General features: G+C 44.6%; 1 protein-coding gene across 4 annotated transcripts in view; it reads right to left on the reverse strand.

Moving 5' to 3' along the window:
- LOC137800168 (novel protein similar to vertebrate membrane associated guanylate kinase, WW and PDZ domain containing 1 (MAGI1)) overlaps window positions 1-15164 on the reverse strand; it is a 38211-nt gene that overhangs the window by 20447 nt on the left and 2600 nt on the right. For all 4 annotated transcript variants that reach the window (XM_068597216.1, XM_068597215.1, XM_068597217.1 and 1 more), the window contains exons 2-3: window positions 6789-7078; window positions 4839-4955 (exon numbers count right to left, since the gene is read on the reverse strand). In XM_068597216.1, the coding sequence (XP_068453317.1) occupies window positions 4839-4955; window positions 6789-7068 (397 nt within the window). In that variant the 5' untranslated portion in view covers window positions 7069-7078. The remainder of the gene's footprint in view (window positions 1-4838; window positions 4956-6788; window positions 7079-15164) is intronic.

The raw sequence follows: 15164 nt of genomic DNA on the forward strand, positions 1-15164 counted from the left end.
TCAACAGAGCATCCGCCCACAAACTAAAATGTGCCCTTCGGTATGAAGAGCACAATGATGACGGTCGACATTTACCAAGCGCCCTTGATTATTAAGGAATCAACGAGAATATAATTAAACATTAATGAGACACTGTGAAAGTCTTAAAGTCTTTCTATCACTATTGCAATGATAGAGCACTCAGATGAATGGTCTGTCATCATAATTGATTCACATTAACCTTGGCCTACAGTCCACAACACGGCAATGAAAGCATTGTTATGGTGGCACAATGTTTGCTGTGCTGACTGAGATGGTCTCGCCGTTAAATACATGTGCAGGCATGTAGTGTGTGAAATACATCCCATTTTTATACGACTCATGATGTCAAATCGGATGGAGTGATTTTAATTTGCAAATTAAACTTCAAGGCAGCCGTTCTGACCTTGAGACAAGCAATTACTTTCCCCGAGACAAAATCCCACCAAACCCAAACTGAGGACAAAGCAGCGTCCTTCTCCGGGAGGACCACATGTGATGTCAGTGTGGGGTCGGCAGGAGGGAGTCACACCCAGATACCCTATAAAACCCATGATTAATGCACCGCTGTCCTGGGAGCAGCTCTTCCAGCCACAATGACACATGCAGGACTGCACAGAGCATGCACGAAAACACCCACAGGCCAAAAATAAAAAACCCACAAAGAACACTCACGCACACACTACAGCCTTGTAGATTTGTAGACACACACACACACACACACACACACACACACACACACATTAGAGAGCATGAGGCATCACCCTGAGCCTGACCTCTGCTTTCTGTAGCACAAAGTGAGTTTACTGTACGCCATGTGTCTCGATCGGCCACAAAGAACGAGGCACTGGCTTCTAATTATTTTACAGGCGGTTACGTATATTTCCCGTTGCTCTGATCACGAAAGCCAATGCACAAAAGCATGAGGGCAAACATATATGCACAAAGACCTTTCAAGTATTTGCAACACGTGTATATATTGCTGCACTAAGAAATATTATCATTATCATGAATCTGTAAATTATTTTCTTGAAAATGTGTTCATGATTTGATCTATAAAATGACAAAAAATAGTGGGAAGTGCCTCTCACTATACAGCTGGAACATCAGGATGGCACTTTTGTATTAAAAAAATGACACAAGCGCTTGTTAAACACTGCCTAATATTCTGTTGATAGACTCACAATAAGTTTTCCTGTGCTGTGCGATGCACTTCCCAGAGGATTGACTGTTTTCTCCAGAGAAATTGTACCCTCACTTCCCGGCTCATTAGGACACTGTGGTGCTTTGAAGGGGGAATTAAAAAGGCTGATGTGATTGCGCCATCATTATAGCTCGCAACAACTCCACCTGCTGATACTGAACAATGTATTCAATCCACTTTGCGCTGCGCTGCCACGAGGTTGAGTTTGCAACACGGAAATTAGAGGTCTCTGTGTCTAATTTGAGATCTGATGGCAAATCTGATGACACCAGACATGTGGGTAAATCTTCACCTCCCCTCAGGACACACAGTCTCTCTCCAGCTGATATGGTGTGAGGCAGGGATTCATTATCTATGCACCCTCAAAGGAAATATATGGCATGTCAGCGGGTGGGGGGGGGGGGGGGCAGGATGGATTATTGACATCTTCTTCGTTCCCGCCTGTCCCTGTAGGCACCACACACTGATCCCCAGGGAGAGGGGTGGGGTAGGGATTGAAGAGGTAATTACACAGAACTTGGTATCAACACCCAGAGAGAGAGAGAGAGAGCTGTCTGTCAAGATCATCGCACACAAATAGCTAAGAAAGAATCTCGCAGTTGAAAAGGCCACAGACGGTCTGGCCTGACGAATCCAGAGCGAGCACATTAACTAAATGATGATGTTTCTTATCTCTGACTCACTCTGAAGACAATTAGAAAAGTCCTTTATGGAGGAGACAGAGAAACACAGACAGCCTTGAAACCATGACATTGGCTCTGAATCATCCAAGGGCACATGTACAAATGATGTGTGCGATCATCCAAATATGGATGGGAAAGTTCAGGAGGGTTAATATATAAGGTCTTGCACACAGACATTACCGTATATGAGTCAGGAAACTAGTTTAGTTTAGTCATACTAATGTAATGAAAGTGTTGCTCTATGAAACTGTTTGTTTTACTGGACTGCACATGAACACTGCTCATTCACCTGCTCCCAGAGGGCTTCACAGTAAACACCCTGTCTGCTTCAGTACGAGCACACAGCACACACCATCAGACTGCAGTTGGCCCTTCCTCCCCTTTGGTACTAATAGACTTTCACTTTTAATTTAATTCCCCCTCCCTCCTCTAGGTTATTGATACTGTAGCCTGCATTTACTTAATTCTGTCATTCATTTCCATTTTTATGCACTACCCTCCTGACTGAGCCTTTGTAATGATATTTATTGCATCAGTGCCAGCTCCAACATTAGAGAACATTGTCTCATCAAACGGATTCAGCGACCGACTTACTCTCTAAATAGCACAGCGATACTAAGCCACGGTTTCAGAAGAGCAAACAGCATCTCAATTTAAGAAAGGAATCTGAGGCCTCGTCATTTAATCTTCCTTATGAAGTAATATCGCATTTAAATATGAAACTATGCTTTGTGAGCCGCTGAGGCTGATTAGCTTTACCTCAGGTAATTCAGATTTGATTATTGACAAAATAACACATTACAGCAAAGAGTCTCCTGAGGCAGGAGGAACATACATATGATCCTGAAGGGGGCCACAATGAGCCACTGATGAAAACTCCTCCTCAGCATCAAGCATAGCTGCCTCCTCGACGGAAAAACAAACAAAATGAAGAGAAAAATCAGCTCCTCTGCATCTGACGAGTGGTCTGAGAATTAGACGCGAAGGTTTCCAAGATCTCTCGGGATCAAGCTGGAGTGCGTGCGTTGGTACCGGCATGAGAACAACGACATCTTACTGTGACATCTCCAGCAGATCAGAGGATTACACACTGGGAGGGCTGAGCCTGCCTCGTTGTCACTGGCACTAAAAGTAGGAACTCAAAGATGGAAAGTTGTTCCCAAAGTTTGACGCCAGCAGGCAGGGGAAAGGCCGCACTGCTTAATAGTACATTACAGCATTGTGCCAATAAATACAGTGTAAACATCGACTTCTAAATTGCTTTATGCCAATCCTCTTTATTCATATTCTGAACTGGCTAAAAGCTCTGATATTTATTGGGGCAATTCACTCCCCGAGCAGCTGCCGGTAGATGCGCGCATGCAGGGCTAAATATTGAGAAAGCTTCATATGAATAAAGCGGCAGTTTCATCATCGTACGAAAATGCGTGCCGCACATGAAGAAAAACACGTTTTATCTTTCTCTGCACCATCGCGGGAGTTTTTGACCCGGGTCTTATTCTTGCCAGCGAGGAGGTTGTGTGTCATAGTGGCAGACTGTCCCACATGACCTAGATCCTGGACTAAAGGAGAGATTAGCAACAACTCCCCAATGCCACACAAGGTTAAGACTGCGGACACACTAGGTGGTCTGTCTCCTCCGTCCTACCACCTGCGCAGGGGGGAAAAAACTAAACGGAACAACGCAAGTCAGAAAAATTACATCAGAGGCACAGATCTTTCTCAGAAAATCCCTGCACGGCTGCTATATCCTCTCGCCCTCCCCAGTGACGTCATACTATAGAGGATTAAGATAGCAACAGATGTACAACAACTAGCTGCCTTTGGCTGCCATTGTGCATGATTCATAAGCATCAAAATGAAACTGTGTGTGTGTGCAGACTACAGGCCTCTGATACAAAAGCTGCACCGATAAGGAGAACCTGTCAAACACAATAACCGTAACATTTAATACCATCGTACCCGCCACCCAAACAAAGTAATAGCCCCGAGCACAGGGGTGGATATTGTAAGGGGGGGAGACTGCCAATGAGGATAAACCCAGCAGAGCAATGCAGAGTGTTGCTATGGAAATGTCCAAACAGGTTGCACATTCATTTCATATCACACTTGTGTCTTACAACGCGGCCGGTATATAACATGTCAAATTATTTTCTCATTGTTTTGTCTTCGGTTCTGCTTGCAGTAACACAAGGAGGTGCGGCAAACAGTTCTGTGGGCGTAGAAGCCAATTAACACCACGTTATTCACACAAAGGCAACAACGAGATGTGTGATCAAAGAATTAATAAGGTCCATAACTTAAAGAGTCACTTCAGTGTTTTTTTAACCTGGACCCCATTTTCTCAAATTTTGAGATTGACTAAAGGAGACAAGTATGTTTTTTAATTGATCCAGTATTGTGGAAATCTAATACTACGCTTGCTAATAGTGATGGTTTTGTCAGTTTGTAATTGTCAAACAAAATGAAAGCATCCTACACGTTAATAAAATGTTGTTATTTACTTTTCGCTTGATCTCATCTGTTTATTATTATGTGTTTCACTCTTGCGTCACATCCACATTGTCAAAATTAGCAAAATCTTTGACAAAACACCAAGCTGCGGCTTTTAAATGGTCGGTGAGGAGTTGCTGCGATCGATATCATACAGAGAGATGTCCCCATTAGTCACTTTGACACACTGAGACATGGGACCAGGTTATAAAGTAGCAAAATGACACTTTAGTACAAATGACAATGAATTATTATCATGAGCGTGGTGAAGATGTACTTCATATTTGTCTTTTAAACGGGAAACATACAGTAAATATGGACACACAACGGCAACAGGGCAAAACAATCTGCACAGGAGACACAGCGGAGGATGTACTGAGACACAACATGTAAAAACTGTGTATTGAAGGCAGGAAGAAAACCACAAAAAAGGGACTCACAAGGGACAGCGCGGAGGTAGAGGTTCTCTCGGATGACCTGCTGGAGTTGACTGTCCACCGAGCCGGGTGTGAAACACTTGCTCAGATACAACCTGAGATCCTTGCACAATGTGGCGCCTGAGGGAAGGGCAAAGATACAAGTGTGGCAGGGAGAGGTAGAAGCAGAGAGAGAGAGAGAGAGAGAGCGAGAAAGAGAGAGAGAGAAGGAGAGCAGGGGAGACATTAAGAAATCAGCTCAGTAAGCACAAGCACTCTGACGCCGTGGACTCGCTCTAAGATTTGTTTGCGGCCCGTCAAACAGAGACTGAAGTTTATTTAAATCTTCACTGCTGCCAGGCTTGATTTAACACTATCATTTGATTTCACATTCACGCCTACTGATCTGATTACGCCTCACATAGATCCTCCTGGCTATAAAATGTGTCCCCCCCCGACTCCCTCGTGCACATATAAACAACCTGTGGGTTAATTGCTCCAGACACAACAGTGGAGGCTGTCACCGGAGCGGCTCATCGCGGCTAAAGCTCCCTCTTCCATCGGATCTCTGGGTATCATCTCGAGTGCTTTACGGCCTCTGATGACAGGTCACTTGCTGTTATGGATTGGTGGGCTGAGAGCATCGCTAGCTTGACAGACGACCACTCTGTCGGTGCTTCCCTTCCAGGCTGCCACACACCTGTCACCCCCACCTCCTCCCCCCACCGTCTGTTACGGCGGCTCTGCCCAGGAGCAGACTCAATTGTGCGCTATTAAAAAAAAAACCACACAGCGCTATAACTTTATTGCTGGAGGCAGTCATCGGCACGTAGTCATGTAGGACTGAACCTAGCCAGCTGCCTCTTAGAGGAAATGATGAGCTTTTGTTCGTTACGTTATAAAACAGCTGCTGTGGATGACTGTTGAAGAGCACAATTCTCTCTGAGACATATGGGCTATCATTAACGCAAAGGCAGGACGGTGTCAAGGTTAAAATAATATAAAGAAGAGCTATGAGGGCAACGCTGAAACCATCTGAAAAACGCTCAATTTGATGGACAGATCGTATTACTACTCTATGGCTTTTTGTTCACAGAGCACCAGTATTAGCGTTGAAACCTTTAAACCGCCGCCCGCCTCGTGGGAATGCAGCCCGGTGTCTTGTATTTGAGAGGATGGAGTGGAGGGAGCTGCAGTAAGGGGAGGAGGAGGAGGAGGAGGAGGAGGTGTGTGGTACAGCAACACGGTGCATCAGCTCATCCATCACTGTCCACACTACAAGCAGTCAAGCTGCCCGGGGAGGGCCGGGCCGACTTTAGAAATGATAATGGATCTACCAGCAGCAGAGGAAGCCGGAGCAAAGGTCCCCCATTTACACCCTGCGGCCAAATCAGCTATCAATCTGGCGAGCGAGGCCATCGGGAGCGGCGGTCAGGTGACACCCCGGTGACATATTGCTTTCTTCAGAGCCAACAAAGACATCCGTTCGGCCCCCTGTTCTAAACACCAAGGCCTCCTGCGGGTGACGGACAACTTCATCGGCACACTCTTGTCATGTGTCGTCAGCCGTCCTGACCTCCTGCCCACATATTGACCGATTACCTTGACACATCCGGGACTCGTCGGCGAGTGCGAAATCAGCGTCAGAAGGCCGCAGATTTGGCTTGTTTGCGAGAGTCAGCTGAGGGTTATTGAGTCACATTATTATGGATGACAGCTTGGACACCAGAGCACCACATTGTCGGAGTATCAGAGGCGATGGTGTGAAACATAAACAGCGACAAGTTAAAATGTCTGCAGTGTTAGGGAGAGAAGATTTAAGGCATCATTATGGGCAATGAGTAACACACGAATACAATAAGCAGAAGGAGAGGCCGTGCAGTCGGTTATGTTTACACCGCTCCTTGACTGTGTGTGCTGATTATTTGCACGTTCATCAAAAACAAGGAGCGAGAGACGAATGCTGAGTCATACCTGGGGACACGGTTTTGATGCGGATGGGATGAGGGCAGGAGTTGAGGACGCCGCGGACGTCTCCTAACGTCATTCCCAACACCGGCGTCCCCCCGATCTCGAGGATGACATCCCCCACCGTGAACCCGCCTCCCGGTGCCGCCGTGACGAACGGAAACTCCCCATAATCTGCTCCTCCGCCGATGGCGATACCCAGCTCCCCCGACAGATTCAGCAATGGGACGAAGCCGTCCTGCACTTTGGAGCGCCAGTGCAGCTTCTTCACCGCCGTCTTAGACATGGCAAATGAGCTGGGAGGGGGGGGGGAGGAAAGATAACACAGACTTGAAGGGTGTGCAGAAGGTGTGAGACGAAGTGCAAAAGTGTCAGTTACAAAACAATCGAAATATCCTGCGACTTCGGGCAGAAGGTTGTTTTTGCAGTTTAACCTTTATCAGCTGTCGATGTCTGAGGTCTGGGGAGCAGTGCTCGGATTTAGCAAAGGTCATGAATAATTCCAGCTAAATGGGATAGGATGTTTTCTCCGGGAGCGCGGCGGCAGCCTGGAAGTCTGGAACAACACAACACATGGGAACTGTGACTTTGTGTTCTGCAAACACGCTGCGGCGCACTGTGCATGGCCGTCCACCCAAAAGAAACCGATAGCCATTCCCTCGTGCTGATCGCGCTTGCTGCAGGCCGACGTCATGTTTCCATGTAAACACACAACATAGGCGTTAGTGCACATTCCAGCACATCTTCGGGTCACATGGGAAAAAAATCTAGTGTGCGGGGCAGTGAATGAATGCACACACGCGTTACGACAGGTGAGCTGAGAACCTGCAGTACTTTCTGTATCTACAGCGACGCGTGATGCTTTTCAACAAATATAGATTGTGATGGATTTTTCTGAACAGTGATAATTACCCCGTTTGCTTTCTCTTTTGTATTCTTCTTCCATTGTTTGCTCAACGCGTTTTGCAGCAACATGTTTTTCTGGGGAGCAGCTGGGTGTGTGTCTGTGTGTGTGTGTGTGCGTGCGTGTGTGTGTGTGGGCTGAGGATGTAGCTGACATGGTGAAGATGTGTTTGAGTCGACAGTGGCTTGACAGCTGTGATGTCCGGAGAGAGCGGACGACGTTCCTCTGACATCATCAGAGCTGTGCTCCGTGTCACCTTGACACACAACGGACACAACACAACCCACAAGACACACACGGCATGTAGATTATAGGGCAGAGAAAGCTCATTATCAAATGAATAGTTTGACAGTTTGGGATCTATTACAATTTTCTCTCTTGACAGGAGATAGGTGAGAAGATTGATGCCACTCTGGTGTCTGTCTGTTGAATGTGAAGCTGGAACCAGGGGACTGTTAGCTTAGCTTAGCATGGAGACTGGAAACAGTGGAAACAAAGAGCTATGTCCAGGACCCTAGACCAATAAATTGATCTCACAAATATATATCACCCAATATATTGCAGATATACTAATGTTGTATATGTTGGTCTATAACAAGCAACTGGAGTGAAGAAAATGCCAGACGAGATCTAAAAGTAACTTAAAGACAGTTTCTCCATCAAATCTGTTGAGCAGAGAGAACTGACTGTTTTCAAAATGTCCCACTTGGTGTGTATCTTGGTCACAAACTCAATACAAAAAAACAAATCGATGAGATCTGATCGTTTTATTTATGCACACAAAAAGTCCGTAACAGCCAATATATCATTATCAAGATGTTTTAACTTCCCAATATAAAGGTTTTTAATATTGACACTTTGATTGAATACATCTAAAAAACAAGACATCTCACATTTGTAGGTGGATTTAGCCGCTTCCCTCCTGCCTACAGCGAGCCATCTCCTGGCTACATCTCTTCATATTCAAAGATCACGTATGAAAGTGGTATTGATCGTTTCATCTCAATCTTCTTAAGAACGTCCAAAAAATAGGTTTTTCCGCCAAAATGTCAAACTTTTCCTTTAAACATCCTCTGGAGCACCGATAGAAACGTGCTCGGATGCAATATTCCTAATGGGGGATCCTGATCTCCGGTTCCATTGTGGTCAGGAGATTAGCAATTACACATCACTTCCACCAAGATCCAATCCTCTTAACAACTGTGTGACTACGACGACCCCTCGGCAGGGTGGGGATAAAACCCCCCCAAGGCTCCCCCTGAGTGCAACACCAAACCCCGGCCTTAGCGGGAGGGGGGGGGGGGGGGCACTCTGGGTTCTTTGGTCCAGCGAGCCTAATGAGACTGCTTTCAGAGTGAGAGAAGGACAGGAAGCAATAACTAATCCCTCTTACACTTGACTGGGCTTTTAACTGGCAGATCTGACAGGGATATGGTCCCTGGTGGCTTTTTATATATACAGAGACGGACAAATGGCAGAGGGGGTGAGCGAGATGAGGACGTGAAAAGCAGAAATATGGTGAGAATGAAATGTGTAACTTAGATGGGTTGTATGTGTTTTTTTGTTTTTGAGGTCAGATAGAGATCGAGAGGCGCAACACAGCCTGAGGTTGGCACGGGACTCACTTGTTTGACCTTGCAGGACTTCCGCTCAGGCCACAGTCAGATTTTTTGGGGAAACGGTTGAGCGGGTTCATGGAGAACCCCTAAAAAAAGCACGACTCGCATTCCCATCGCTCGTCTCGAAGGCCGTCCCTGTTGCTCGGTGCACATTTGACTAAAACACGGTGAAACAAGTTCACGCCGCTACGTTTCAACCTGAAATTATGCTTATCACTTCACCCTTGACAAAACGTGCCCCCAGTCCCTCTCTCTCTCCCTCTCCCTCCCTCTCTCTCTCTCCCTCTCTCCACCCCACTGTGAAACCTTCTGCGGCTACTCTGTCGACCTGCTTCTCTAAGGCCGGCCAGCCGTCCACCCACACAGAAAACACAGTAATGCAGCTCGCATTTAGCACTGTGTCGTGAGAAGAGCACGAGCAAAGCATCCACTTTCTAATCATACGCAACAATTTCCCATGTGCATCAATCCTGAACAATAAATCTATAAGCCGCTATAGTTCTATTTCTGCTTTATCTAAAGATTTCTCAGCAGTTGGCAGGAATGATTAAAACGCTAAGACTAAAACAATCGAGGGTATTACCCCGTCCTGGGCAAGTCACAATGTGTGTCTTACGCTACACACATGCAGTGTGTTTGCCCGAGCTGCAGCGCTTGTCTTTACCCCCCCCCCCCCCCCTCCTCCTGCGTCTGATGGGGGTTTAATGAGCCGCCGCCTGTCAGGTCCGCTGAAGCCTGGACTTGTCCCGCCGCAGACACACCCTGACACCGCTCTGACACCGCCGCGCTCTGCTGTTGGTGTTGATGCTACAAACGGGCCACTGCGCGCTCATCTTACTGTGTGCACTTACAACACACTGCGAGGTTGCCATCACATCTGGGGAGGAACGGCCCGTTGGGATCGAAGCGAGAAGAGAGTCGTGTGATTTGCGATAAATGCAATTTTGGAACGTGATGTTACCTTGTGATGTGGGTGTTCAATGTTCAGCATGGTCACCATCGTAGTTTGACATGTTAGCATGTTAAATATAGTTTCCCAAGAGGGATGAATAAAGTGCATTTTCTGAGCTGATGCGATATAGTTGCGGGTATTTGTTGTTACGCGGAATAAGACTTTGACCTGAGGATGGCACAAGATGAAAAAGTCAGAAAAAGTTAGATAGCGATAGAGAGATAGATAGATAGATAGATAGAGAGAGAGAGAGAGAGAGAGAGAGAGAGAGAGAGAGAGATAGAGAGAGAGAGAGAGAGAGAGAGAGAGAGAGAGAGAGAGAAAGAGAGAGAGAGAGAGATAGATAGATAGATAGATAGATAGATAGATAGATAGATCCATGTGGATGGACTTTATTCATCTCCAGGGGGAATTTGTTAAAGTTATTGCCATTCATCCTGAGGAGAGCAAATGTAACAGAGATATTTGAGATATTTAACTATCATGCAGGGATCGTGACAAACGATTCATCATCTGGGAACCATAAAATAAATAGTCTCAAAGTGGTTTACCGGCCGTTATTGCGATCCCAAGGCCCTGCGTCCCGAGCATTAAAAACAGCATATGTATTACTCCAGATGAATTATATCCAGCCCACAACATATTTATCACATATAGAGGAGGACATGGTTTCAAGGATATCTAGCCCTATAAAAAGAATGCTCTATTGAGATTTCTGACCTTTAGGTCAGGAAAGAGCTGACCAACACATATCTTGTTTCACTGACTTCCTCTTCAGCAGCGACCTGCTCAGGATTTCTACTGCAACCCTCCAGAGTCATTTTAAACCACAGCAATCTTCCAAAACACACATCCTCTTGACTTCGAGGCTATCCTTGGGAGTTTTTATTTATTTATTCACGATATTTGTTTGAATCAAAAGGCGTGAAGCAAATGCTCGAGGCCGTGATGACTCGTGTGAACAGCTGCCCCACACAGTGTTTCCTGTTTGAAATGTGCCGTTTAGTCCTCAAATATAGAAACGATCGCTTGGAGCATCCAGAGAAACATTCATCGTTTTAAACTAACAGTAATAATTATGATTTCCTCTAAAAGAGAGACGAGCTGTAAATTAAGCTTTCTCTCAACAAACTTAACATCCCAATTGTTGCACTGTAATAGTACTTTATTGCGCAACAGTGATGATGCAGAAAAGTAGCCCTAGCGGCAAAAAGTCTAGAGTGAAACATTTTTATTACAGGACAGACTAAAGCTGTCATTTCAGGTCGAGGGTTTTAATTTATTAAAGTTACACAGATGAGCTTTGCCACGGGAGCTCAATAATTCAAAGTCAACTTGAAGCAAGGAATCAAGGACGTGAGGGAATAGCGTTTGACATTGAAGCAGAGAGCGTCTCGGAAGACCTTCAGGAACAAAAAGGGCATGGGCAAAACACATCAATTAAGACGAGTGAATAATTGAATTGCCGGGTGGAAAGTAGCTCTGTCATTGCGAAGACGAAGAAAACAACCGAAATCTGTCTGGACACATTCATCCAGCGGAGGGTGAAAGTCCAGCGTGCACACCCTTCTGTATTTTAACGCACAACCGCACGTCTTTCAGCATCATTTCTGCAGCCCAACACCTATTCAACCCCCCCCCCCCCCCTCCCCCTCCACACCCTCCTGTATCAGTGGCATCAGTGAGGCTTTGTGGTGAAAGCTGTGACTGTCAGCTCTCGTGATTCTCCCCATGTTCCTGATGTCTATCTCCATGCCGGCCCTCATCCCGATCAAAGCCGCCGCTCAGCTGGTCGCTCGCTCGCTGACATAATCGGCTTTGACCACAGCGGAGTTTGAGAAACTTCTGCAAAGATGGGAAACTTTTTTCACCCAATCAGCTCACGCCGTGGGATGTGGCTCTGATTCAACTCGTAGTCTGGACTGTAAATGTTCACACACAAATAAAAAGCTTCTGTTGGTTTGATTGAGGCAGTGTTGCCTCTCTGGTCCACACTCCGTTTCCACTCAGAATGAGGTTTTGTTTGTTTGTTTGTTTCATTCAGTCAATCGTCATACAATATTATTCTATATAATATACAAAAACATAGACTGAAAAGGTATAGGTAGAAGCAAAAATGCTTATATATTCCTGTCCTTAATTATTATCAATTAAATCAGATAAATAATGTAAAAAAAAAATAAAAAAAATAAATATATATACATACATACAAACATACATACATCTTCCATATAAATACATTTCATTCACACCTGTAACTCTCAAATATTGTTTTATAATAATCAGAGTTTATCGTTCTTACATCCATTTTCGCGTTGTTCCATACTTTAACTCCTACAATAGAAATACATCTTCTTCTCATCCGTTTTTTTTAGCTTTTTGTACAACAAACTTATAAATATCTCTCAAATCATATCCATAACAAGGGTCTACAACAATGAACGTATCCTGTTGAATGAACCCGGCTGAAAGGCTGATTTTATGTCAGCTCATCTGGTATTTCATGCATGTGTATTGAAGGTTCAAGACAGCAAAGAGTTGTCTTTCCAAAATGTGAGTTTTGGAGGATATTGATGGACCGACTGTGTGTTTTGTCAGCCAGGATGTGACCAGCATGCCTAAAGGCTCCATGTGTCGGTCTGTCTGCGAGCGCAACGCCTCGAGGTTCTTTAAACGTCTGGATAAGCAGACAGACGTCAGCGCGACTGACGGTTACATAATGAAGTGACCACGCGCCCGGTTACTGCGTCACTAAAGGTAAACTTGAAGAGAGCAATCATCATTACACCGGGTCAGAGTGAATGAAATGAAAACACAGACAAGGGATTTTGTTATTTGCTGATTTGTTGATCCACTGATTCACTAAAAAAAACAATGACTTTAAAAAGGAAGTAATCATTTTAATCATTCAACAAGGAAAGTTCGCACATATTTTCTGATTTTATGTTTTTAAGAATTTGCTGATCTTCCATTTTGATATCAATGTATTGATTGTTTTCAATATCAATTAATCTAATGCTTATCATTTGAACCAATCAGTTTAATTGGTAAGTCTATGAAACAATATTCCAACTTCTCAGACAACAAACTGTCTGTTGTTTTCCAACTAGTCCAAAACGATATGTTTCCAAAAAGAGATCTACATCAAGTTTCTTTCAACAAGTTATAACCTGCAGCTGTTTGACATTTTTCACTAGAAAATGTACTTAAACCATAAATTGATCATCACAATATGTGCTGCTTCTTTTTTGTTGATTGACAAGTCAATGAATTGACTAATTCAAGTTGTAAATAAAACTATCTTTGGGTTTTGGCCTTTCGATCACAAGCTATTTGATGGAGTTACTTTGAGCTCCCTTTTTCATGACAATTTCTGACTTAATGATTAATCGATTTTTAGAAAGATAATCGATAATTGAATAATTATTAGTTGCAGAAACATTATTTAATGGAAAAGCATTATACTCGGGCTGCAGCTAATGACGACCTTCACTATTGATTCATTTGCTGATTAAAAAGAAGAATCCATTCATGTAAAACATATAAGATTGGGAAAAATGTTCAACAATAGTTTTTAATTTATAGTTTACTGTCACAAAAGAAGACCAAAAAAAACAGCAAATCCTCCAAACTGAGGAGCTGGAACCAGTGAAAGTGATTAAAAAATGACTAAAATGATTAATTCATTATCAGAATGGTTGCTTATTAATTTTAAATTCAATCTTAACATCATTAAACTTTCATGCATTTCCACCGATGATTTTAAAAATAGCTAAATGAAAATCTCGGACTGTCCGAGTGAGCCCTCTCGCTGTAAAGCAGGTATGTTGTGCCGGTTGACTTGAACCCGTCCAGCGTATCAAGCACTAAGCTCCTCTCTCCACTCCAACCTGGAGCGAAGCTGATCCTAAATACCTTCTTAAACAACTGGTGACCTCAAATTGGATAAGACCGGTGGAAAAGAACGCTCTCGCTGCTCCGACTTCCCCGTCTTATCTGACATCTGTGCCCTGACCTCTCCCACCGAACATTTACAACAAACTGTGCGAGCAACGTGGGGTGCACTAAAGCTTCGCCCTGACGCTCGCTCACTTCCAAATCTAGGGCACGGGAGTGCTCGACACAAAACAGACAGCAGTGGCAGATTTAAAAATAAAAGATTAAATGCTTGTGGGTTGAAAAAAAAGAAAAGATATATCTCCCTCTGTCGTACGCGGTAGCGTAGACGCTCACAGAAATAACTCTCTCTCTCTCTCTCAAAACAAAGTCAATACATGAAAAAGCTGATAAGAATACATGGAATGAAAAAAAGGACATCCCTTGTTCTCTGCACGCCATCATAAATCCACAATCTACTCCAGTGTGTGACTTTAAAGCTGCTCTTGTGTTGACTACATACAAAGGGACTTAGCTTAAGATTAAAACATTGTTGAGCATTGGAGTGACAACCACACCCACCCACAAACACACACACACACACACACACACACACACACTCGGCAGGATAAAACGGGCGCGGTGCTGTAATCTTATATCGTCACAGGATCAAGGTCAAGACAGGGGGCACGTTCGCGGGGCGTGTTGTGTACACACTGCTCTTCTTGAGGAGCAGCGCTGGATGACAACAGGTCCTCTCGCTCAAATCTCCCAGGATGCATTACACCGCGATCAGAGATGCTGGCTCCCATCAGGAAGGGGGGAAGAGCGGTTTAATTAAACAGAGCAAACCAGCTTCTCAACAATGATGGTGGATAAGTAAGAAATGGGGAAAGCGCGGCTGGCGGGGAGGGTAGGGGCAGATAAAAAGGGGGTGGAGCCAGTGACGTCTTCAAAGGGAAATGTAATAAAACAGTAGAATAAACACAGTGGCGGGCGCAGGAACCTTATGAAAGAGTGGCTGAAATCGT

This window comes from Clinocottus analis, unplaced genomic scaffold, assembly GCF_023055335.1.
Source record: "Clinocottus analis isolate CAN_PGR_092001 unplaced genomic scaffold, fCliAna1.0.p SCAF_4, whole genome shotgun sequence".
In the NCBI taxonomy this organism is placed as follows: domain Eukaryota; kingdom Metazoa; phylum Chordata; class Actinopteri; order Perciformes; family Cottidae; genus Clinocottus; species Clinocottus analis.